At 45.1% G+C, this 23,683-nt stretch overlaps 1 protein-coding gene across 6 annotated transcripts in view; it reads left to right on the plus strand.

The window, feature by feature from the left end:
* The window catches only part of ulk1b (unc-51 like autophagy activating kinase 1), an 81,861-nt gene that overhangs the window by 3,915 nt on the left and 54,263 nt on the right, over nt 1-23,683 (plus strand). For 5 of the 6 annotated variants that reach the window (XM_069932495.1, XM_069932497.1, XM_069932496.1 and 2 more), the window contains 5 exons: nt 3,841-3,873; nt 5,522-5,558; nt 8,665-8,838; nt 10,162-10,235; nt 18,208-18,309. In XM_069932495.1, the coding sequence (XP_069788596.1) occupies nt 3,841-3,873; nt 5,522-5,558; nt 8,665-8,838; nt 10,162-10,235; nt 18,208-18,309 (420 nt within the window). Of the gene's footprint in view, nt 1-3,840; nt 3,874-5,521; nt 5,559-8,664; nt 8,839-10,161; nt 10,236-12,985; nt 13,421-18,207; nt 18,310-23,683 lie in introns of those variants that run through there. The other variant, XM_069932500.1, reaches the window with a different exon arrangement.

Below are 23,683 nucleotides of genomic sequence, written 5' to 3' on the forward strand. Positions count from 1 at the left end.
CTCTGGGTGCTCTGGCTTCCTCCCAACCTCCAAATTGTGCTGAGTTGGTAGATTAATTGGGCAGCATGAGTTTCAATGGCCGGAAATGGCTTCTACCATGCTGTATCACTAAAATAAAAAAAATGAAACTTAAAGCATTTGTGGATCATGGTACTACCTGAGTTTAGTTCACTATCATTGCTCATTTACCAGGTTTAGTGCAAACTGCAGATTAATTAAGGAGATGAGAAGACTGCTCTTTAATTGAAAACCCCATATAGAATTTGATGTCTGCTCCATTAATAGATTGTGTCATACTATAATTAAACCAGACTGACATGGAGAATGTGAGACCGCTGACACTCGGAGAGGTGTGAGGCTGGGTGAATTGGAGCGGTATAAAGTGGTGATTTGATCCAGGCATTGGAATTCCTCAGGGTTTGGACAGTCAATGGAAGCAGATCACTATGGAGCTCTTAGATGACAGGCAAGGATGTGTTAACGGTTTGCAATTGTCCTTAGTGAGAAGATCACCAGCCATTTCACAAGACCAACGTCAGAAATAACCTGACCACAGTGTGATAGGGTGGCAAGTGAGTGGGTTGATTGTGTGCCGGGAGGTACAGTTTTATAGACTGGGAATTTTGTCAGCAGAGAGTGCTCTGGTTGAGCTAGAGTGTGCAGTGAGGCACGGCTGCACGGGACAACATCTTTCATTTTTACTTCACCAGAATGAAAATTCAGAGACCTTATTCAATCCTGAAAACCAGAGTTCAGCTGACCAGGACAGTCTGTGAATTTTAAAATAGTGACAGGCACAGGAGGCCACTTGAACTGTTTGATCAATGTTAGCTCCCAGCAGAGGATCAGTTCCATTCTCCCTTCTCATATCCTTATGGGAGGAAGCTGGAGCACCTGGGGGAACCCACACAATCGCAGGGAAAACATGCAAACTCCACATAGACAGCATTGCAGGTCAGGGGAGCAAATCTGGGTCTGTGGAGCTATGAGCCAGTGGCACTAATTTCTGAACCACTTTGTTGCCCTGTGAAGAGATCACAAAATAATTGGGCAGTTTTGAAAGCCTACAGTTTCACTGATGCTCTTTGGGGAAGGCTCTCTGGGCCTGCCTGTGACGCTAGTTAAGAGATTGCTTGCTCTTAACTTCCTGAAAAGAGAGTACATCATCCTCTGAAAATGGTGGCACATACAGACTGGGTGATGAAGAAGGCATTTGGCAACCTTTGGCTTTCTGCGATAAGAGCATTGAGTACAGGAATCGGGATGACAACGGTTCAAGAAGTTGGTACAGCCACATGTGGAGTAATGTACAGTCTGGTCATCTTGTTGCAGGAAAGATGTAATTGAAATTGGAAAGGGTACAAAAAAGATTTACCTGGATGTTACTGGGACCAGAGAGCTTGACTAATTGGGAGAGGCTGGATAAACCACGGCTGTTGCCCCATGATTCCTCTTCCAGGGAGTCTAAAGCTAAGGGACAACATTTCAATCACAGCAGAAGTGGGAGTAACTTTCTTTGCTTGAGTTGTAAGTCTTTGGGATATTCTTCCAAAAGGTAGTGCAGAGGTACAGCCACTGATTGTTTCCAAGGTTCAGACTCGCGGATTGTTGGAACACGCAGGAGTTATAGGTATTGGGGAATTGGGAGGGAAATATTGATGCCAAGGAACAGACAAGCCATCTTATGGGCAATTCCTTATGTTCTTATACAGGTGGGGGGGGGAGAGTCAGAGGTCATTAAAGGTAAATTTTATTATTGGAAGATCTTTTGGGTAGCCTAACAAGCTTGGGGAGATCTAGAGCTGAGTGTTGTCAGTAAATTGCAGAATAATCAGAAAACACGTGTTCAATATTAGCCTATTTGTACCCAGGATAAAACTTTGCATATTATTCATTGGCTGAACCCTGTTCATCCTGGCAAGACTGCTCAGGATTTTGTCTGTCTCAACGGGATGATCTTTATTCTCGTACACTGCGAGTGAATGGGCTCATCCTTTCTTCAGGGGAGCTAAGAGCCAGCTGACTTCAATCCAGTGTCAGGATCTAATGGGTGGGGTTGAATTCGAAAGCCTTCTGGTGGCCAATGTCTGAACCCTTTGCAAGAATAGGCCTACTGGAGGTATACTTGGTTCCCTTGGTTGGCATTGCATTGTCGGACACCTTTCTGCTGCTGAATCTTCACCCTGTGCTTAGTCAATGGATTGGGAGCCGAGTACTCGAAGAGGAGCCTTCAGGCTGCACCACTCAATACCTGCACAACCAAAATGCACAAGGGATCAAAGTCTTTGAACACCATTTGAAGATTCTGATGCAACTTAAAACATGTTCAAAAGGAAGACAACACAAACACAAAAATTCTTGTGGTTAACATTGCAGTTTAAAATTCCTATCCTTGCTTTCCTATTTCTCCCTAGTTTCACCTTCCTTCTCCTAACCCTCCATTCTCTTGGATTTCTGTGCTCTTCTGATTTTACGGTATAATTTCCAAACTTAATCACTCCACAACTAGCAGCCTTGCATTTAGCTGCTTGAGGTTTGAAGTCCCTCTGTAAGCCCCTCCCCCTCACCACATCCCCTTGTGTGACTCGAATTCCCTTAACTTCATTTGGTAAAAATAGCTAGTTTTGTGGTTCATGAACCTCAAAACATGGGTGCAGAAAATCTGGCTCTTATTTGGACATTGCTCAAAATTAGGGCTTGAAAAAGCTTTACCTATTATTAATTTCCTAAAATGTGATTTGCCTACTGAAGGAAAAAAATAGCCTGGAGGAACACAGTGACTTTAGAGCTGGTAGTTTTCACTTATTTATTGGAACCATATTTTGATAGAATGTAGTTGGTCTGTTTGAGGACTGAATTTCTGTCTTAGTTTGTTCTATTTTCAGTAGGTCTCAGATACGATGACAATGGCAACTGTCTGTGGTGTGCAACCCCTAATAAAGGCTTGGATTTCTTCACATTTGAATCATTTATCAAATATATTGTAAAATGGAGACACAGGGGAATGTAGACACTAGAATCTGAAGCTCAATAAAATCTACTGAAGGAACTCAGCAGGTCGAGCAGCATCTGATAGAGAAGAAGAATAGTCGATGTTTCAACATAGAACATTTAAGCGCAGTACAGGCCCTTCAACCCACGATGTTGTGCTGACCTACATAAACATGGACAAAAAAACTAAACCTTCCCTACTTCATAACCTCTATTTTTCTTTCATCCATGTGCCTGTCTAAGAGTCTATGAAATGTCCCAATTTTACCAGCCTCCACCACCACCCCTGGAAGCGCATTCCAGACATCCACTACTTGCTATGTTTAAAAAAAAAAGCGTCCTTCTGATGTCTTCCTTAAACTCTCCTCCCCTCACTTTTTAAATGCTATAAAGATCCCAAGCATGCACACACACACCTCCCACCCCACACTATGTAGTTGACAAGCAGTTGTGAAGGGTGGTCAGTGCTGACCTTGCAGCTGATACTCATGTTCTGCTAGTAAATGAAAGAAGTATCTGTCTTGCCATCATTCACAGCATTTACATGTGCTGTGGTAGAGGAGGGTACTGAAGTAAAAGCAAACTGTTAGACTTGATAGTTTGAAAATCTGTGGTGAATTTTACTTAATTTAACATGCTGATGACAGTATTCATAGATAAATCAATCAATGTTGTATTTGCTGCCCAAAGCAGCGATGGTTGTGAGGTTTAAGAATATCAGAGCCCAGTGACCTACCTTCTGGACTCTGACAGGGTGGATGGGGGAGATTATAACCAATGTCAGTGGCTCTGGAGTGGGCATCTTACCCAGAAATTTAATCCCTTGCTCTTTGTCTCTATATTTCACAGGAGATGGCAAATTCTGTCTATCTGGTGATGGAGGTGAGTTCTACCAGATGTCCTGGCATGGACCAGATGCACCATTACTGGGTCATGGGATGGTTGGTGGGTTAGTACTTCCAGGCTAGTGCCAGGAGCTTGGGTACCAGGCACGCGGGACTTCGGGAAAGGATTTCTTCCAGTTCCCAGTACACGTCTCCATTATGTGCAGTAATATACCACGTTGATGTTCTAGCACATGTTGCCTTTACCAAGTGAATATTGTTGGAATGTAGTACTTTGCTTCTTGTGAACTCATGATTCTTAACTTGTCTGTAACACATTTCCTGGTTGTAGTTGTCCAGAAAAAGAACCACAAAAGCAAGATAGATGCATGCAGAGATTGGAAAAAATCAGAAAATATGGATCAATAGAGAGAGAAAATAGTCCGTTAAATGAATAAATGTGGTATACAGGAATCAGTAACTTTATTATGTAACACGTGCTCGCTCAAGATTCAGAAGGTAGACTCGAAACAGCATTCATTTGCTCCTGTAAAAATTAGAAGGTGGATTTGAAACACTCCTCATCTTCTAGAAATGGAGCAGTAAATCACATGCTCAGAATTTTTCATTGATGCATGTTCCCACTTGCTTCAAATAGACATCTGTCATAGCTAAGCCAAAGAAGAAGAAAGAAAAAAAGAAGTGAACCGGTGTGGACTCGAAAGGCCAATGTGGCCTGTTTCCGCTCCGTAAATGGTTATATGGTTATCATGAACTCTCGGTCATGAGTATTGATAAAATTGCCACAATGCAGCAAGGCCAAGTACACCTTGCTACTCGTTTAATGAAGAGTTTGGCTGAAAGGGGCATTCGGTGGGGTGTGGTGTGGTAGTCCTGTGGTTATGTTATGGAGTACCAGAGTATAACCTCCAGAGATGTGATTTTAGTTCTACATAGATAATTTTAACTTTATTTTTATAAATATTTGAACTTCATATAAAAATAAAGGTAGCCTTAGGCAAATCATTGGTGAATTTATTGTCATATACATAAATGCAATGTACATATGTACCAAAATTCTTACTTGCTGCAGCCACACATTGTAGGTATAGAAGATGCACCAAGAATAGAATTACATCAAATTTCCACCATGTAGCAAGACAGAAAAAGAGATAATAAATATAGAAAGATAAATAGATATTCACAGGATTGTGCAAGAAAGAAAGTGATGCATTTCAATGGTGCAGAGAGATGAATCTGAGAAAAACCCACCATGAATGCTGACGTGTTGTAAAATCTGTTGTAAAGTCTGTTTGATAATGTCCTTCAGTGGGAGATATCTCTCCTCCCAACCCAAATTGGCTACATATGACTCTAGATGGGCCCAGAGTGGTTGACTTTAACTGTCTCAGGGACAATCAAAAGTGAACAATAAAGGTTGGTATCCACAATTTGTTAAAAATGTTACTGGAACCTGAACTCCAGGTGCATGCCAGTGGTGACCACCCCAAACAATCATCAGAAGGAAACCACTAAGGGTGGGACTTTGGCTTATCCTTGTTTGCAGTTTCAGTGAGCAATTTTCCCAGATTGTATCACATTTACGGGACTGGGGCTTTCCCTCTGGGATCTTTTTACACTGCACCTGATGAACAATCTTGGATTGTGAATTAAAACTCACTGAACCTCAGTGTTTTTTTTTTCAGTACTGCAACGGAGGTGATCTTGCCGATTATCTTCAGTGTAAGTGCAATAAATTGATTTGCAAAGTGATAGAATTCAAGATGCTTTGGATTGGTCATGTTTAGATAAGATGTTTAGATGTGACAGTCATTGATGCTCACCTAGTATGGAGGGAGAGGAGTTTATGATTGTCTTTGCCTGATGTATCTAATCCATAGCAAGAGAAGGCCTTTCACCACTTTACCTCAGGCAAAACACTCTTCAGCCTTGGAAATGTGACTGAGTATTGGGGCCAGAAATTTGTGCACAGCTTCAATAAATAGCGTAAGCAATAGAAAGCAGTTGTCACAAGACACCACTGCCTCAGTGGGTGGGACTAGAAGGGGATTTGAACCCACAGCCCACCAACTCAAGAGCAAGTGCTCCACAGCCATGGCTTAGGTCGTGTGGCCCAGCAGAAGTGCAGTGTTTGCTTATAGGTATGGATGATTGAGACCTCAGCTGCTCTGTGTGTTTCCATTCACTCTCTGACATTTTGACAAGTGTTGATGGTCACAGCATGGGGGACTGTACTAACTCTCCAGCCCACGCAACACCAACACCTGCATCCAAATGCAAGTGAAGGGATGTTGCTTTGCCTGAGGTTATAGGGTCAGGTTGCTACGGCCTGGACCATGAGAACATCTCAGTGTCTTTCCTCATTGGTTCCTGCTTCCCTTTCTCCAGCTTGAACCGTCCTGGCATTGATACAGGGGAATAAAGCACTGTTTGTCAGGTGGGCCTTCAGACCAGGTGCTGGTGACAGTGCTAGAACCTTGACCAGTCCCTTCATCACTCGCTCCACTGCCCACTATTTGCACAGCATATCAAGTGTGATATTCAATTCACCACCATTCCTCCCATGATCATTCAAAGAGACAAGTTATTTATTCCCGAGATGAGGATCCCCTGAATTGCCCTTGAACAGGTAGGGATGGGCTGCCTAATCAAACACCACAGCTCTTCAGCTGGGGCTATTGTTGGGGAGGGAGTTCAGCAATGATGAAAGATCAGGGGAAGTGTGGGACCTATCTTCTGCTGGTTTGATGATAACCTCATCTGTGATGACACTGAATTTTCCTGGCCAATGTTTATCTCTCACCCAACTTCAGAAAACATCATCTAACTGTTGACATCCCTGCTGGTGGGATCTTTTTGTGCACAAGGGGTTGCTCAATACATATTGGAGCACTGACTGCACTTTGAAACAGCCAATGACTGCAACTTGCTGGGTAAATAAAGGTTCAGAAGAGAACTGGAAAACCATAAGCTCTTCATTCATGAATCAGGCACCTGTCATTTCTCAGCAGGTTAGGTCAGTTTCCTCAGCACTTTTCCAAGCAACCCCCTGTCTGGGTTGCCTGGTTATCTGGATGATCACTGGCCTTGTCTGGAGGTTATCAGCCTCAGTGTTCACTGTTTTCCTACTGGTTATCTCATTTGGAGAAATCACTTTGCTCCTGTTACCCTGTAGACCTACCCAACTCTCTGTGCTCCTGTTACCCTGTAGACTGACCCACTCATTAGGTGCTTTTAAGCTGCAGCACCCGGGTAGCCCTGCTACCCATGAATACCTAGCATCTGAACCTTTCTGACTAACTTCTCATGTGGGACCTTGTCAAAGGTCTTACTAAACTCTACATAGATGACATCCACAGCCTTTCCTTCATCAACTTGCCTGGTAAAAATCTATCAGATTGGTTAAAAAAGACCTACCACGCACAAAGCCATGTTGACTATCCAAATACTTGTATACCCGATCCCTAAGAACATCTTCCAATAACTTACCTACTACTGACCCAACTCACTGTGTTCATGTCACCCTGTAGACAGACCACTCACTGTAGCAGAGGTTGCCGATTACCCTGATTGCACTCACACTCAGTGTCAGTTTGAAATTTCTCTTTGCATAATTTGCAATGGGTGTTTGTGTCATTGTTGAATTTATTAACCTTTAACATCTTTCATTTGGAACATATTTAACTTAATCAGCTAGTGTTCGAATTCTGTTCAGGTGTTTGGAAAACATTGCCATTTAAAACAGGATGTGACTCACTGTTGATAACAACACACTTTAAGTGCAGATGGAAGTGATTGTGAAGATATTATTGTGGACAGAGAGTCTGCAAAATGTAAAGTCAACCTTAATTATTTGCTTCTTGTTGAGAAGACGCATGGGTGTTTAATGACAACACTCTGTGGATGAATTGAGCAGTTGTTTTGTGTATTCCCATATGTAAGGGAATGAATGATGAGACCCTGCTCCAGCTTTGTGGAGGCACCTCGTTTAACTTCATGATTACCGAGCAATGGGCTATGGACTGTCCACGGGGTAGCATGAGCACATTGAGTTGTGGACTCTGTCAAAATCCAGACACCAAGCATGGCACAATCCCAGACTGTGGTGACTGAACCCCGTCATTACAGTGCTGAACTCTGCATTTTGTAATTATTCAATTTTCTCAGTGTCCTGACCCCAAATGTACCCTGCACCAACCAAGGCTCCCTGCTGAGAACCCAAGTCTACAAAACATTACATCCTGTGAGAAAACTGGGGCCAGCGCGATGGTCGAGTCACTGCCTTACAGCTCCAGAGATCCAGGTTAAGTCCTGACCTCGGTTACTCTCTGTGTGGAGTTTGCCATTTTTCCCTGCTGCAACAGTGCGGATTCCACAGGAGCTCTGGTTTCCTCCCATATCCCTTAAGGCCTTGGGAGTTTGCTTTGTTACTGTACTGAACTGCCCTAATGTAGATGAGTGACAGAACCAATAAGAATATGGGAGAATAAATTACAGAGAAAATAAGTGGAGGATGGGGTTGTTCTGTGAGCCAGCACTCAATGGGCTGAATAGCATCCTGTGTTATAAGGACATTTTTGCTCTGAGTGTTGAACACCAGACACATGATGAACTGAAATTGTTTCCCAGTGCAATAAACTCCATTTCCCAGTGCCTGAACCCCAAACTAACAGCAATCCCCTCTGCTCCATGTCCAACTGGATATTCCAAGACCCACTTTCCCAGCTTCCTGGTTGGCTGATCACTCAGCTCCCTAAAGAAAAAGCAGGTTTTCCATTGAGATTGTTCCTCCCTGGGCCTGGTGCCTGATTTGCTGTTTATGTTGCAGTGAAAGGGACTCTCAGTGAAGACACAATCCGCCTTTTCCTGCAGCAGATCGTGGGGGCCATGAAGATGTTGCACAGCAAGGGGGTCATCCATCGTGACCTGAAGCCACAGAACATCTTGCTGTCCCACGTTGGAGGGCGGAAGTCCAACCCCTCCAACATCCGCATCAAGATAGGTAGGAGCCAACTCTGCCATCTTTGATGCTCTCTGTGTGAAGAAGAGTTTTATCATGTTCCCCCCTTGTTGATTGTGCCCTTGCTTTACATCTTCATCCTTCTTCCCTTCAACCTTTCTATCGGAAGGGCCCCGACCTTTGTCGAAAAGTCACCTCTCTTCACAGATGCTGACTGATTGACTGAGTTCCTCCAGCTTCCTATTGCTCAGGATGCCACATTGAATTCCTTGTATGTTCTCTCTCTCTCTCTCTCTCTCTCTCTCTCTCTCTCTCTCTCTCTCTCTCTCTCTCTCTCTCTCTCTCTCTCTGTGCAGGACTGTTATTACAGACTTTTGACCTTGCCCACTATTCAATAGGATCTTTTTCCTCCACACCATTTTCCTGCCTTAATTCTCATAAATTTCCCTTGATATCCAGAAAACTATCCATCTCTGAGTATCCACAGACCACCAGAGACAAAAATCCCCACCTTGTGATTGCCTGAACAAGCTCGATGGGCCAAATGTCCCCTCCTGCTCCTATCCAATTGATGGGAAGGTTTGCATACCAGGGAGCCTAAAGGAATTCAGCACACTCCCGTGTCTCCTACTAATTTTTATTGGGAATATCCCGTCCCAATTCATCACAGTAATGGGCAGGAACTGCTCTGCCCAAGACCACAGGAAACTGCAGAGAGTTGTGAACAGAAATCACACCATCATGCACATCCCTCTATCGACCCCATCTATACCTCCCACTGCTTCAGAAAAGTTGCCAATTTATTAAATAACCTGCCCACCCTGGTCACACTATCTTCTCCCCCCCCTCAGGCAGAGACTGCATGACATCACATACGACCATTTACAAGGGCAGTTTTCCCTTCTGTTATTAGACTCATGGATGGATCTCACATTGGTAAAAAAATGCTGCCCTTTCCTCTGTAACACTACACTCTGCACTTTTATTTTGCATGACCTACTGCACTTAAGTATGGGTTGATTTGCTTGGGCAAAGCAAAGCTTTTCACTCTATCTCAGGACATGTGACAATAACCATTCAATTCTATTCACATAGACAGCTCTGGAGGTCAGGATCAAATCCAGGTCACTGTAGGGTGATGTGCCACCACACTGCCCCAATGTCAATTGTTATCTAAGTCATTGATCTGAGGTGATTGGCTTTGCAATGACATCATTTGGTCTTGATAACACACAAAAGAGAGCTTTTCTCTGTGCCTTGGTCCATATAACAAAAAACATGCTTCAGATACTTTGATAAGGACTGTTTCAGCAGATTTGCCTTGGGAATAACTCTGACTGTGTTCATCCTTTTGTCTGAACACAGCTGACTTTGGCTTTGCCCGATATCTACAAAGCAACATGCTCGCAGCAACCTTATGTGGATCGCCCATGTACATGGTGAGTGTGCAGCCCTGTGAGGCTGAACTGTTGGATTGGGAATAGTCTTATAAAGGTCTGCATCAAGTTCTCCATCCACTTGCAGTCAATTTGAAACCTAGCCCCATCAACCCAAGTGGTTAAAACATCAAATTCATTGAACCAATGATCATTCATGGGAACCAGCTGAACTGGTTAAAATGTAACCATGTTAACTGTCCTGAAACCTATCATAGGTCTGGAAAGGAACCCTTTTTAAACCACAATGGACTATTTTAGAGTCACATTTTATAGAACAAAACAAGTTCCATGCTGACCATGTTGGTTTTGTTTGCCTGCGTTCGGCCCACATCCCCTTCCACCCCATCTCCTCATTTAGGGTCAGTCCTAGAACGAGTGTTGTGGGGGAGGCACAGTCCAACACTCATAAACTCACTCAGCTTGGGCGAGGGGGTGCTGGTGGATGCTGGTACCTGCTGAATGAACATTAACTTCCTCCATCCCTCCAACGTAGCAGCTGAAAGTGCTGCTTTTGTTGTGTGGCTTGACTCACGCTAGTGATGCGGGCGAGGGTGGGGGACTGACAGTGAGCCAGGATGCGGGGGGGGCACAGGACCTTGGTTGGGGGGGAGTGCCCACAAATACCCCCCCTTGGCTCCAACCCTGTCCCCATTACATTCTTCTCTCTTTCCCCCCCCCCACCCATCACTCCATACAGTTCTAGCTGGTCTCCCTTTATATCCCTGTGGTTGCATTTCCATCACATTCCAGCATCTGGATACACATATGTCTGCAGGTGACTTGACTTGCTGCCTGCATAATTGTTGCTGTGCTCCTCCCAACATTTCCTATCCTACTCCATCAAGGTCCTCTTCTGTTCCTCGTTTGTTTCTCTAGCTGTGCATCAAATTCATTCACAAAGCAAGTTCCACGTTCTCACCCCTCTCCTACAGAATCCCTTTGACAGGCAATCCCCATTCTGGTGACAGAAATTCCTGTACAGAATTCACAAATCATCCCCAAAATGTTGAGATATGGAATAAAATTCACACTCACTGAATTTACGTGAAATAGTAAATATAAGAACACAACCTTTTTGTCAACTGGTGAGCACATGTGGATGGTTTCACGTTATGGAACATTGTGATGCAGACCAGTTTTTTCAGAACTCAACCATCTCCCTGTAACACAAGCATCTTGTGTCTATTCATTAGTGACTGAGATGAATGTTACCAGATGTGGTCTCTCCTCAAGTGGAAAGGTCTGCTGAACAGCTACTCAGACAAAGCATTGCTCTATCTAAATTTTCTAAAATCAAGTCAGGGGAGCTCTTAACTATACAGCCTCTAGTGATGGGCTTGTAATCCTAGTCCTGGAACCATTCTTGTGAATCTTTTCCCACTCTGTTTCCTTCATTTTATAAACAGGGCCCAGAGCTGTCCACAATTTCCCTAGGTACTGCATTGAATCTGAGGATGGGATTGTAAATAGTGCCCTATGGGAAATATGACCAGCTTCTGGCAACACCCAATAAATCTGTCTGGGGAGCTCTGAGCATTTGGTTGCAAATGGTCTAATTCTGAGAAATCTCATTCTTAAATTGTCCACTGGGAATTGGAAGAAAGCATTTGTGAACTGTAATTTTATCTTTAACAATTGATTGCATGAGGTAAATGAAGTGGGAATAATGAGTTTCAGTATGGACCATTAATATTTGAGCGGGATTCGTTGTTAATCTTCTCTATTCTGTTCATTGCATTTACTCTGCCTTGATCCTTATTTCTTATTTTATTGGAAATCTTAGCAGTCTGATTTCAACAATCCCTGCCTTTCCTATTCTTAATGGGGCTGGCCTCAGATCATCTCTACCACAGTCCTTGTTAACACACCTTTTACCCTTCCCGATATCCAAGATTTCCACCAGCCCTCTGAGATCTGTACACCCCTTCAGTTCCATCCATTCCCAACTTGCACTGCCCTGCCATTGGTGGCCATAGCTTTCTCTCCCTGGGCTCTAACCCTGGGATCCCCTCCCTAAACCCTTCACTTTTCTACCTTGAAACGTCCAGCTCAGCCCCTGATTTTGTTCACCCATGACCATCAGCCCTTGATATCTCTGTGGCCTGGAGTTCAATTCCTTTAAAAGAAATTTAGATGGGTACGTGGATAGGAAATGTTCGGGAATCTGGGCTGAAGGCAAATAGGTCCAGATGGGTTGGCATTGATAAGTTCAAGTTCTGACAACCAGACAAAACAGCTTTTCTCCAGACCATGGTGCGCACACACAGCACATAATAATCACATACATAAAAATATAATCTAAAATAAATATGTGTATATATTCTAGAGAAATTTACTAAATTTCATCAGAGACCCAAGGTTACAGTTACAAGTTGAGTTGAAAGGTCTGTTTTCATGTGGTGAACTCGGCACCTCGATGAAATGCCCTAGAACTTTGATGGATTTTGCATCTGGAAGGTTGGATGTAGGTCTTCAGAAGCCTTAGTGAAAAGGAAGCTACTGTCCTTTCCATGTAAATCTTATTTTTAAACCTCTCACATGATTTGCATAGAATTGCAATCACATTGTGCAATGTACTGCTTGTCCTCCAGCAATAAATCAACAAACACAGAATGTGCTTGTTAACCCTTTCCTGAGTAAAATGAATGACTCAATTGTGATAAACCAGGTAGAATTTTTTTATTAAGGAATTTCCGATACAAAGGCATGCTGGATCTCCACAATTCTCACTGGGTTCTGTTCTCTGAATGTGTCTTGGATTGTAAGGAGGCCAAATAGCTTCAAGGCTCCACGAGGAAGACTCACTACTGCGCAACCAGATTCAGCTCAAACAGAATCATCAGTTTGCAGATAATATAACAGTATCACGTCGACAACAATGAGACTCATCAAATAATGTGGGAAAAACAACCTGTGTCTCAGTGTGAACTTCAGAAAGACAAAGGTCAACTACTGTTCACTACTCATCAATGGTTCTGTTGTGCAGAGAGTGCAGACCACAAAGTTCCTTGGTGTGCACATAAAAGACGACCTATCCTAGACCCACAACACCTTCTCATTAGTCAGCAAGAAGCAGCAGTGCCTACACTTCCTCAGGAGATTGAGGAAGGCAAGTCTACTGGCCCCTATCTTGACAACTTGGTACAGAGGCACAATCGAGAGTGCCCTGTCTAACTGCATCAATGGTTAGTATGGTAGCTGCAAAGCATTGGACGAGAAGTCTATACAGAGGATCATCAAAATGGCCAAGAAGATCGTTGGGTCTCCCTTTGACCCACTACCATCAAAAAGGAGGTACAGGAGCATTAAAATAAGGACTGCCAGGCAAGGAAATGGCTTCATCCTGCAGGCAGTAAAGTTAGGCAGTTTTAAGCCCTCCTGGGACCCAGGTGCGATAGGTGGGGCGAAGGTGCTTCCAGCACCTTTTAAGCAGGAGGGGGATTGACCCATTAAATCTCCAACTGGCAATTTAAGGAGGAGCCCACGCCCACAATGACACAGTAAGTGACGTGTCACACACTCAGGTAAGTCTCCCCGGCCCCCCAACTGGCTGTAAGTCGCCCCCCCCCCCCGAACCCTCTCCTCTCCTCCCCACAGCAGCAACCCCTCTCCTCTCCCACTTGGCAGTGACCTCTCTCACCCAACCACGCGGCAGCAACTCCTCTCCCGCTGATCATGGCACCACCCGCATCACGACATCGACCTCTCCCCCCCCATGCAGCGGTTTCACTCCTCCCGATTGTGGCCCCCCTCTCTCCCCCTCCTGGCAGCAACGCTTTCCCCCACCCCGAGCCCTGTGGCAGTGACCTCTCTCCATCCCTTTCACCCAGAAGTTTCCTTGTGATGCCAGTGCCAGTGTGCAAGTGCTGACATTACAGGAGTAACTGGGTTGGCCATTTTGCTGTTTAAGCCACCAGTGGATGCATCCTGGGTAAGTTTAACTGGGTTTCCTGACTACCTCTGAGGTAGGTCAGGGACCAGGATGGATTTGGACCACGCTGACCAAGTTGGACCCTTTCAAGCTGCCGCATGAGTGGGGCGCTAACCGGGAAAATCGCCTGTTCTAAGGTCAGTTGATTATGTATGGTTAATGCCCCATTCACGCAGCAGCTTGAAAGGGTCCATCCTGGCCAGTGTGTGATCCAAATTCAACCAGGTTCCATAGTCAGGGAACCTTAACCAGGACGCAACCTCCGGCGGATTGAACAGTAAAATGGCTGACCCGGTTACCTGCGCACTGGCGTCACAGGGAAACCCTTGGGTGAAATGCCTGCTGCAATTGGGGGGAGAGAAGGGTCGTTGCCGCAGGGGGGAGAGGGGTTGCTGCCACGGTGGGGGGCCACGAACTGCTGAGGGGGAGAGGGGTGCGATTGACAGTGGGGGCGGGGAGAATGACTGAAGGCTGGAGGGGGGGGCGGGGGAGACTTAACAATAATTCCCGAGTGCATGACGCATCACCGCGTCATCACGGGGCTGGGATCCCCCTTAAATCGCCTGGTTGACAATTTAATGGGTCAATCCCCCCTGCACCTGATAAGGTCCCAGGTGCTACCGCTTAAAAGTGCCTATTGACTCAGTTCAAGGCCAGGGAGGACAGATATGGGTTTTATGGGAAGCCATCAGTTTGATTCCTGCTCCCCATCCTGCTTATGGGGTTAATTGTTCTTTGATATACCCAACCACCCAGTCTCTCCATCGCCCTCTTTGGTGTTCAATGTTGGGAGATAGAAGCAGCTTTAACGTGCATCCAGGGATGGCAATGTCTGGCTTCATTGCAGCTCAGGAAAGCTTTCATTAGTAAACCACAAAATGCTGGAAAACTCAGGTGAAAGGTACATAACCAATGCTTTGAGCTTGAACCCTTTCATCAATAAGAAAATGCCGCCAGAGTGTCTGAACACGAGTTGGGGGTGGGGAGGGGGGTGTGGCAGAGGCAGGAGATGATAGGTGGAGAAAGGAGGGAGGGGACAGCAGCAAAGAGGGGAGGAGAGATAGCTGGGTGGGTGGAGGAACTGGAAAGACAGGAAAGGGGGAGGGGAAAGAGAAGGTGAGCAAGTTTAGTAGAAAGCAGAAAAGTCAATGTTCATGCCTTCTCGCTGGAGGGTGCCCAGATGGAAATCTCCAGGTGATCAGGGTGGGACAGTTCACAAGGCAAGTGAGTGTGGGAGTGTGACCCGGAATTGAAATGGTTTGCCACTGGGAAGTTGCTGTGGTTGCGAATAGTGCAAAGGTGCTGAACGAAGCTATCTCCTATTTTGTGACCGGTCTCTCCGGAATAGAGAATGCCACAAAGGGAGCACTGGATGCAGTGAATAAGTCCTTTGATGTACAAACTCAGGTGAAAGGTACATAACCAATGCTTTGAGCTTGAACCCCTTCATCAATAAGAAAATGCCGCCAGAGTGTCTGAACACGAGTTGGGGGTGCGTCATGCACTCGGGAAGACCTGTTTGGGGCCCTAGACCGTGGTGAAGGAGGAGGTGTGGGTGCAAGTGTTGAACCTCCTGTGGGCACAGGGCAAGGTACCAGGGCTATGATGGGTGGGGAGGGATGAGTGCACAAGGGAATCGTGGAGGAAAGGTCCCTGCAGAAGGCCAAGATGGTAGAAGGAAAAATGTGTCTGGTGGTGGGATCCTGATGGAAGTGCCAAAAATTCTGGCAGATAATGTATTGGATGTGGAGGATGGTGGGGTGGTAGTTGAGAATGAGGAGAATTCTATGTTTTTTTGTGTGTGCAGACAGAGGGGGCCAGAAGCAGATGAGTGGAAAATGGCGGAGATGCGGGTGAGGGCTGAGTTGATGGTGGTGGAGGAGAAGCCACGTTTGTGGAAGAAGGTAGACATTTCAGCAGATCTGAACTGGAAGACCTCATCTTGGGAACAGATGTGGTGGAGACAGAGAAATTGAGAGAAGGGGATGGAATCCTTGTAAGGGACAGAGTGTGAGGGACTTTCATCCAAATAGTTGTGGGAGATGGAGGGTTTGTAGTATAAGTCGGTGGAAAGCTCATCTCCCAAGATGGAGACAGAGAGATCCAGGAAGGGGAGAGTGTTATTGGAGATGGACCAGGTGAAATTGAGATAAGGGTGAAATTTGGATGTGAAGTGGATGAAGTTGACAAGCTCCTCGCGGATGCATAAGACAGCCCTGATGTAGTCATCAATATACTGGAGGAAGAGTTGAGGGGCCTTGCTTGTGTAGGCTTGCAGCATGGATTGCTCCACAAAGCCCACAAACAGGCAGACTTATCTGGGACCCATGTGGCTACCCATGGCTACTCTTTTGATTTAGAGGAAGTGATGAGGGCTTGTGTGGCATTGCGGATGTAGGTGGGGAGGGATTGGACCAGGGAGAAAAGATGGAGTCATCTTATGTATGGTTAATGCCCCATTCACGCAGCTGCTTGAAAGGGTCCATCCTGGTCAGTGTGTGATCCAAATCCAACTAGTTCGGTGGGACTTCCATTGTTGCTCTGAAAACATGGGTGTGGGTGTTTGAACAGCCTCGAATTATCACACTAATCTGATCAGTTGCTCCTCGTTGGGTGACTGCCACCGACCCTCAAACTAAAACATGTGCCCTTTAGGAGAATGCCAACAATATCTAATTTCATGGGAAGGCATGTTAAATAAGTAGACACAATCACGTTCACATGGTTTACCTTGTCATCAAGGGAGAGGCACAGTGGCAGAGTAGAAACAATTCAGGAAAGTCATTTGACCCACCCCAAAAGCTGGCTTGTGAAAGTGCTCATGATCTCCCATATTTCGTTGGATTGGACTTTACTCTGTGACCTCATTCATGGGCTGATATTAAAGTGTTTTCAACAAGGAGTAGAAGGAGTGAGCTCTGAGACAACGGACAAAGCTAAAGGTTGGGGTTTCTGATGCAACTCATGTCATTAAACCAGCAAGAGCAGCGATGAGCAAAGTGAAGCTGGATCTGTCCACGCCTGTGATTCCTGGATTAGGCTCCTAGCTGACTAATGCCTGTCAGATGTTATAATGAATCACTTATCGGAGTTTGTTTACTTTCAAAGAATAATTGGACCTGAAGGCTCAGGAAAGGGAATCACTGAGTCATTTACTGCAACCCTTCTTGAACAGGAAATAAAGTAGAACATTTGTGCAAAGCAAGCTCCCATAAACATCAAGGTGATGGAAGTCATTTTTGGGAGATCCTTGGTGGGAGAAAATGTCCAGTTTTTGGTTCCCATTAGGTGTGAGAAATTGTTTTCAGATTTTGTTCCAAACAAGCTCTGATGTTAATATGAAGTCTCCTATCAGAGGAGATGGTCTCTCTCCCTCTACAGCCATGTTGAACCAATTGCCCCATAACTTTTAATCTCAGCAGAAAAAATTAAAACAGGTCGTCATCATTTAACCCTTTTCCACTCTGAACTATTCTGTGCTTCACAGTATGAGACCTTTAGATTGCAGATGCTAGGAGCCAAATGAAACTCTCTGGGCTTATGAGTGACAGATGTTTACAGGTAAAAGTGTGGAAGGAAAGGAATGTGGAGCGGTGGTGAATAAAGCACAGGTCAGCCATAATTGAATTGAATAATGAGGTAGGTTCAAAGGATCCATGTGCACATTTCAACACTGAACAAGTAATATCTTACAACCGCTGTTCCACACTTCAGGTGGCACAGGTAACTCAGCCAATACAGCTGTTGTCTCACTGCGCCCATTCAATCTTGATCTCGGCCACTCTCTGCATAGAGTTTGCATGTTCTCTCTGTGACCCAGTCGGGCTCCCCCATGCTGATGTGTACTTGAAAGGCTAAATGTAGGGAGTACAAATGGTTATTTGTTGGTCGAGTTGGGCCGAATGGCCTGTCTCCATGTTGTATGACTGGATTGAGTATCAGTGAATTGGAGTCTCCCTCCCAGAGCCCAACATTGAGAACCCAGTTTTTAGTTGGATGGTGAAACTTCAATTCCAAATTTTATTCTGTCTCCGTCACTAGGCACCGGAGGTTATCATGTCCCAGAACTATGATGGCAAGGCAGACCTGTGGAGCATCGGGACGATAGTCTACCAGTGCCTGACAGGCAAAGCTCCCTTCCAGGTAAGTAGCACTGATCTCCACCTGCCTGGAGCCTCAGTGAATCCAAGATAGTTTACATTGCAGCAAGCAGGATCCCAGCTAAAATCACAGGAAGTATTGACTGGACTGGTTCTAGTTTTGTTTCACACGAGAGATGACAGAGGCTGCAATCTGGAGCAGTGTTTGAGCTGGAACCTTTCATCAAGGGTCTTGATGAACGGTTCTGCCCGAAACATCGACCAATCTTTCTCTCCCACAGGTGCTGCTCGACCTGCTGAGTTCCCCCAGCAGATTGCTTTTGTTTAGTTATTTCCACAGATATTGGACCTATGAACATGAACTATTTGACTGACAGTCAATGATTGTCCAGTCAGGCCATGTATGTTTACTAATTTGCTGGCAATGCAGCAGATTGCTTGATGGTCATATTGATTGAACAGTGATGGTGACCTGGGGTGAGACATTTGGAAGCAAGAGGTCATGCGATATCAACTCCAAGAAACCTTGTAGATAGACTGTGTAACTCTTAGCAAAGATGAAGGCAATGCCAAAACAACTGTGAGAGGGTGTTTTGATCTTACGGTGAGAGAATTGGAAGCTCCTTTTTAAAGATGATTTCATTTAAGGAAATTATGGTGTTTGAGGTCGCCTCAACATCAGAATGCCTCAGAGTGACATACAGCTATACTTTGTATAACTACTGTTGCATCAACCACTTTGTATGGAGCAGCTCCCAAAACTACCTTGAGGCAGAAGGAGAAGATGGCTGGTTCTAAGGGTACGCCAAGGGTGTATGCCTTCTATTAGGAGTGGGAGTAGGCCAGTTATGCTCCCTCTGTATTCCCTCTTTAAATACCACCAACATTCTAGCCTCCATTACCCAACATCTGAGAGAAGAAATTCCTACTCCACTCAGCTTTTACAGCGTGCCCCTTTCGATTGTGACTATGCCTCCTTGTTTGAGGTTCACCCATTAGTGAAAACACCTCAAGATCAACTCAGTTGTTCCTTTAAAATCCTATACATTTCAGTGAAATCGCTCCTCATTCTTCTAAGCCCCAAAGTGTATGGGTCTAAATTATTAGTCACACATAACAGAACAATTTTGACATAGGAGGTATTAGCCATGTGAATCTCTTTTGGATTGCCTCTAAGGATATATATTTTCTTAAATAAAAGGGCAAAAACTGGGCACAAAACTGCAGGTATGCCCTCACCAATGCCCTATACAATTGGCATAATGATTCCCTAGTTCTAAACTTTATCCCCATTATTTGCCTATGGTGAGCCAAGCGCAAGAGAACCGACCCTTCTGCCTTCACTTATTTGCATTCTCTCCCTATTTAAATAATAATCAGGCAGACTGAAGCATGACTTCACATTCCCACACCAAATTCCATTTGCCAAGTTTCCACTCATTCACCCAATCTATCCATGTTCTGTTGCAGAGTCTAAGTATCCTCATTGCAACATGCCCCATTGGGATATCCTCCAGATCATTAAATAACTCAAATAGAACTAAGGACCAAGAACTGATCCTTGGGGCATTCCACTCATTGCGTTCTTCCCAAAGGCAGTCTAAAGGAGATTCTAATTCCTAGGACAAGAGAGTTTGGGGCTATATTCCTTGGAGTTTAAGAAGAATGAGCGAGTGACCTTATTCAAACATGGGAGATTAAGAGATCCTAGGGAGCTTGACAGGCTAGATGTTGAGATAGCTACAATGATGGGAGAATCACAGTCAGAATGCAGTTACAAAATAAGGGGCAGTGTGCAGACATTTCTTCTCAGAGGGTGGTGATGCTCAGAGAGGGGTGGAGGCCAGATGTACATATTTACCATGAAAGATCAGGGAATTTGGGATTATGGAAAAGTGACACATGAGGAGTTGAAGCCAATGTATATCAGCCCTGATCAAATTGAATGGTAGGGCCGGCTTGAGGGGCTGCCTCCTAGCTTCTGGTGTTCTTGAGGTATGAACCCAGGAATCAGGGAGTCCCACCTGAGACAAACCAAGTTCTCTCGTTCAGGTTTGGCCCCAGTCCAAAGGCCAGGACTCTATACAAGATTGAGCTGGTCAAAGGCATTAGAGGTATCAGTGTCTGATCAGAGTGACTCCTGGCATGAACCCCCCCACCCCCCCCCCCCGCCCCCAATCCTGTGATAATGCAGCCTCCGTTAGTTATGGGCACAAGTGGGTTCTCCCAGTGACCACAATTTATCCAATCCCTCCGAGACAAATGATCTGGACTTTACAGTACTGTGAGCACCAACTGACTGCCTTCTTGCCATGGTTTAAGGAGTAGCTCGCTGGCTGCACAGTTTCTGCACAGAAACTAACCTTGAATCGGCACCACTCCTGACTCTTCCTGATGGGAGTGAGATGAAGAGAGTGTGGCCAGGGTGGGATCATTCCTTTTCGGAGAGGCATCAGGAAGCGTTGATGGAGTCGACGGAGGACGTGGGGGTTTGTGTGATGGTCTAAGCTGTGACCCCACTGAATACCTGTTTCCCAGAAACAGGCACTCTATTTCCAAACTCCATCGCAGCAGAGATTCCCTGGTCAATCAAGGATGCTCTTGATTTCACCAACTCATGAGAACCTCTGGGCCGTGATCTCTCGAAGTGGAGAAGGAACATGGGGGTTGGTTTTAAGAGTCATGTATGTGCATCAGGAGCAAATGAACCCTGCAGAACTGATGGGAAGAGGGCATCATTTCTCATCCACTCATCCCATTCCCCACTCATCCCATCCCCCACTCATCCCATCCCCCACCCATCCCATCCCCCACCCATCCCATCCCCCACCCATCCCATCCCCCTCCCATCCCATCGCCCTCCCATCCCATCGCCCTCCCATCCCATCGCCCTCCCATCCCATCGCCCACCCATCCCATACCCCACCCATCCCATCACCACCATCGCATCGCCCACCCATCCCTTCAACATCTCATCGCCCACCCACCTCTTCACCCACCCATCCCATCACCCACCTATCCCCTCACCCACCATCTATGGCAGAATCTGAGCTTCACACCATGTCCTCATCAACTACTTCAAAAACTACAGGACAGAGTGGGAGCAGGAGAAGAGAAGCCCAAAAGAAAGTTTGGGCTAAGATAGCAGAAGTTTAGTGAGATGTGAGTCAAACACAGGTACATGGGACTAGTTGGGATAGACAATGTAGTCAACATGGCCAAGTGGTAATGATGGGCCTGCTTCCTTGCTGGAAAACTCCATGCCTCCATAAAACCAGAAAATGCCAGAAATACACATCTGATTAGACAGCACCTGTAGAGGTGAGAAAATGTAAAAAGTTGATCGTTGTTACATCGTGCACAGCTAAACAGTCCTGGATGGAAGATTATGTTAAAAAGTTGCCGATTAAAGGGAAGTTGTGAGTTTCCCAACACTTCTTGGTTTAGTGAATATCACATTGTTCAAAGCACTACCACTTGAATGAGATATTAAAACCCATGCCCCATATCCTTTCTGAGGTGCATGGAAAAGGTCCCCTTGCAATATTTTGGGCATGTGGAAACATATGCACAGTATTTTTATTTTCCTTGGTTAACAAGATTTTTAAAAATCTGCTAACCTGGCTATCTTCACACTGCTGTTATGGGAGCTTGGAATGGTCACCCTTTTCTATGAATAGAACAGCTTCAAAATAGGTCTCAGCATGTGAATTTCAGATAGTTTAAATCTAAACGCCCTGGAACTTCAACCCCAACCAAGGGCCCTGGATTTGTCAAATAAATAAGTGGGGATGGAGGTGTCAATAATAACCTGCTGCATTTATATGGTGCCTTTACCATAACAAACAGCTGAAAGACCTTTGAGGGAACAGCTTGAATCAAACGCTGACATCAAACTGCGAAGTCCAGATGAGTGATAGGTTTAAAAGGCAAGAGAAAGAGGGAGGAGAGAGAGACAGACAGAGGTGGAGAGAGGGAAAAGAGAGGGGGAAAGGAGAGGGGAGAGAGGAATATGTATATATATTGATATAGATAGATATATAGGGAAATTCCCATATACTGAAGGTATAACAAACAGTGCCAGAGCAAAGGAAATTTTGGAAAGTCCCTAAAGCATTGGCTAGCAATGTGTTGGGGTGGGGATAGTTTGTGAACAAGCTGGCCTTCTTTTAGCTATTAGTTGTCTTCCAATTAACAACTTGGTGACCAGTCTGTCAAAATAAGAACGTTAACACATCCTTTTTCTTTGTTCTAAAATCTAAAGGCAGCAATTGCTGGTGCAGGTATTGATCAGTAAACAACTGGGTTTCTCTTCTGTGAATTAGCCGCATGGGATTGCCCGCAGGAGTCCTTCAAATGTCAAAGGCCTCATGTTTTAACCATGAGTCGAGGAAGGAATACCATTGGTCCATAAGATGTAGAAGCAGACTTAGGCCGTTCAGTCCATCAATGCCCCATCATTTAAATCATGGGCGATGTGTTTTTTCTTTGAACCCCATTCTCCTTCCTTCTCCCCATAATCTCTAACCCCCTTACTAATCAAGAACCTATCAACCTCCACTTTAAATACACCCAATGACAACATTAAACTGTTTTTTTCAAAGTGCATATCTAGTAGTGAAATTCCCCAAAGTGGCTGACAGACACATATTAAATAAAATCTGATACCAAAGTGCAGTGAGGCCAGGTAGACAGATCCCAGAAGGCTCTTCAAAGAGGCAGCTTTTGAAAAGCATTCTTAAGTGAGGAGGTTTATGAGAAAACTGGAAGGGTCTTTGGCAACTGAAGTCAAGCTCAGCATTAGGTGGGAGAGTTTGAGTTTATTGTCATACATAAAAGTACAACGAACGGCTTACCTGCTGCAGCTTACCAGGTACATAAAATACATAACACACGTCAGGAAGACAATAATAACAAATACTTGTGCTGTACATAACCCATCCACCATAGAGAGAGGCCTCAGGGAAATGTCGTCTTGCTTGGTGTTGATTGGCGGGAGATTGTGTAAGAGGTCAGTCAATCTTGTGGGGAGAAGAGGGAGAGATGGTGAGATTGTGAGACCCATAACCACCCAATTAACCTCAGCTGTACAGCCAGAAGTAGGAAGGCTAAATAGCTTCTCCAATTTGTAACTCCATTCACTACGAGTCATGTGCTGGGTTTTGCAAGGTTGTTGGGGAATACAGCATGCTCCTGCAGAGCACTCCAGTGGTGTTTGTGTGTCCTGTTCACCGTGAATTGGGTAGCATTTGACCTATAGGGAAGTAGCAGAACATCAACAATTTATTTCAAAAGGTTGGCTTCCTAAAAACGTTTTCCCACTGATTTTCGTTTTTTTACTCAGCATCTGATGCCTCTCCTGTCAGTGTCCAACAATAGTCGGCCAGCATTGATGAATTCCAGTTGCTGTGATATTG

Source organism: Narcine bancroftii, chromosome 4 (assembly GCF_036971445.1).
Source record: "Narcine bancroftii isolate sNarBan1 chromosome 4, sNarBan1.hap1, whole genome shotgun sequence".
In the NCBI taxonomy this organism is placed as follows: domain Eukaryota; kingdom Metazoa; phylum Chordata; class Chondrichthyes; order Torpediniformes; family Narcinidae; genus Narcine; species Narcine bancroftii.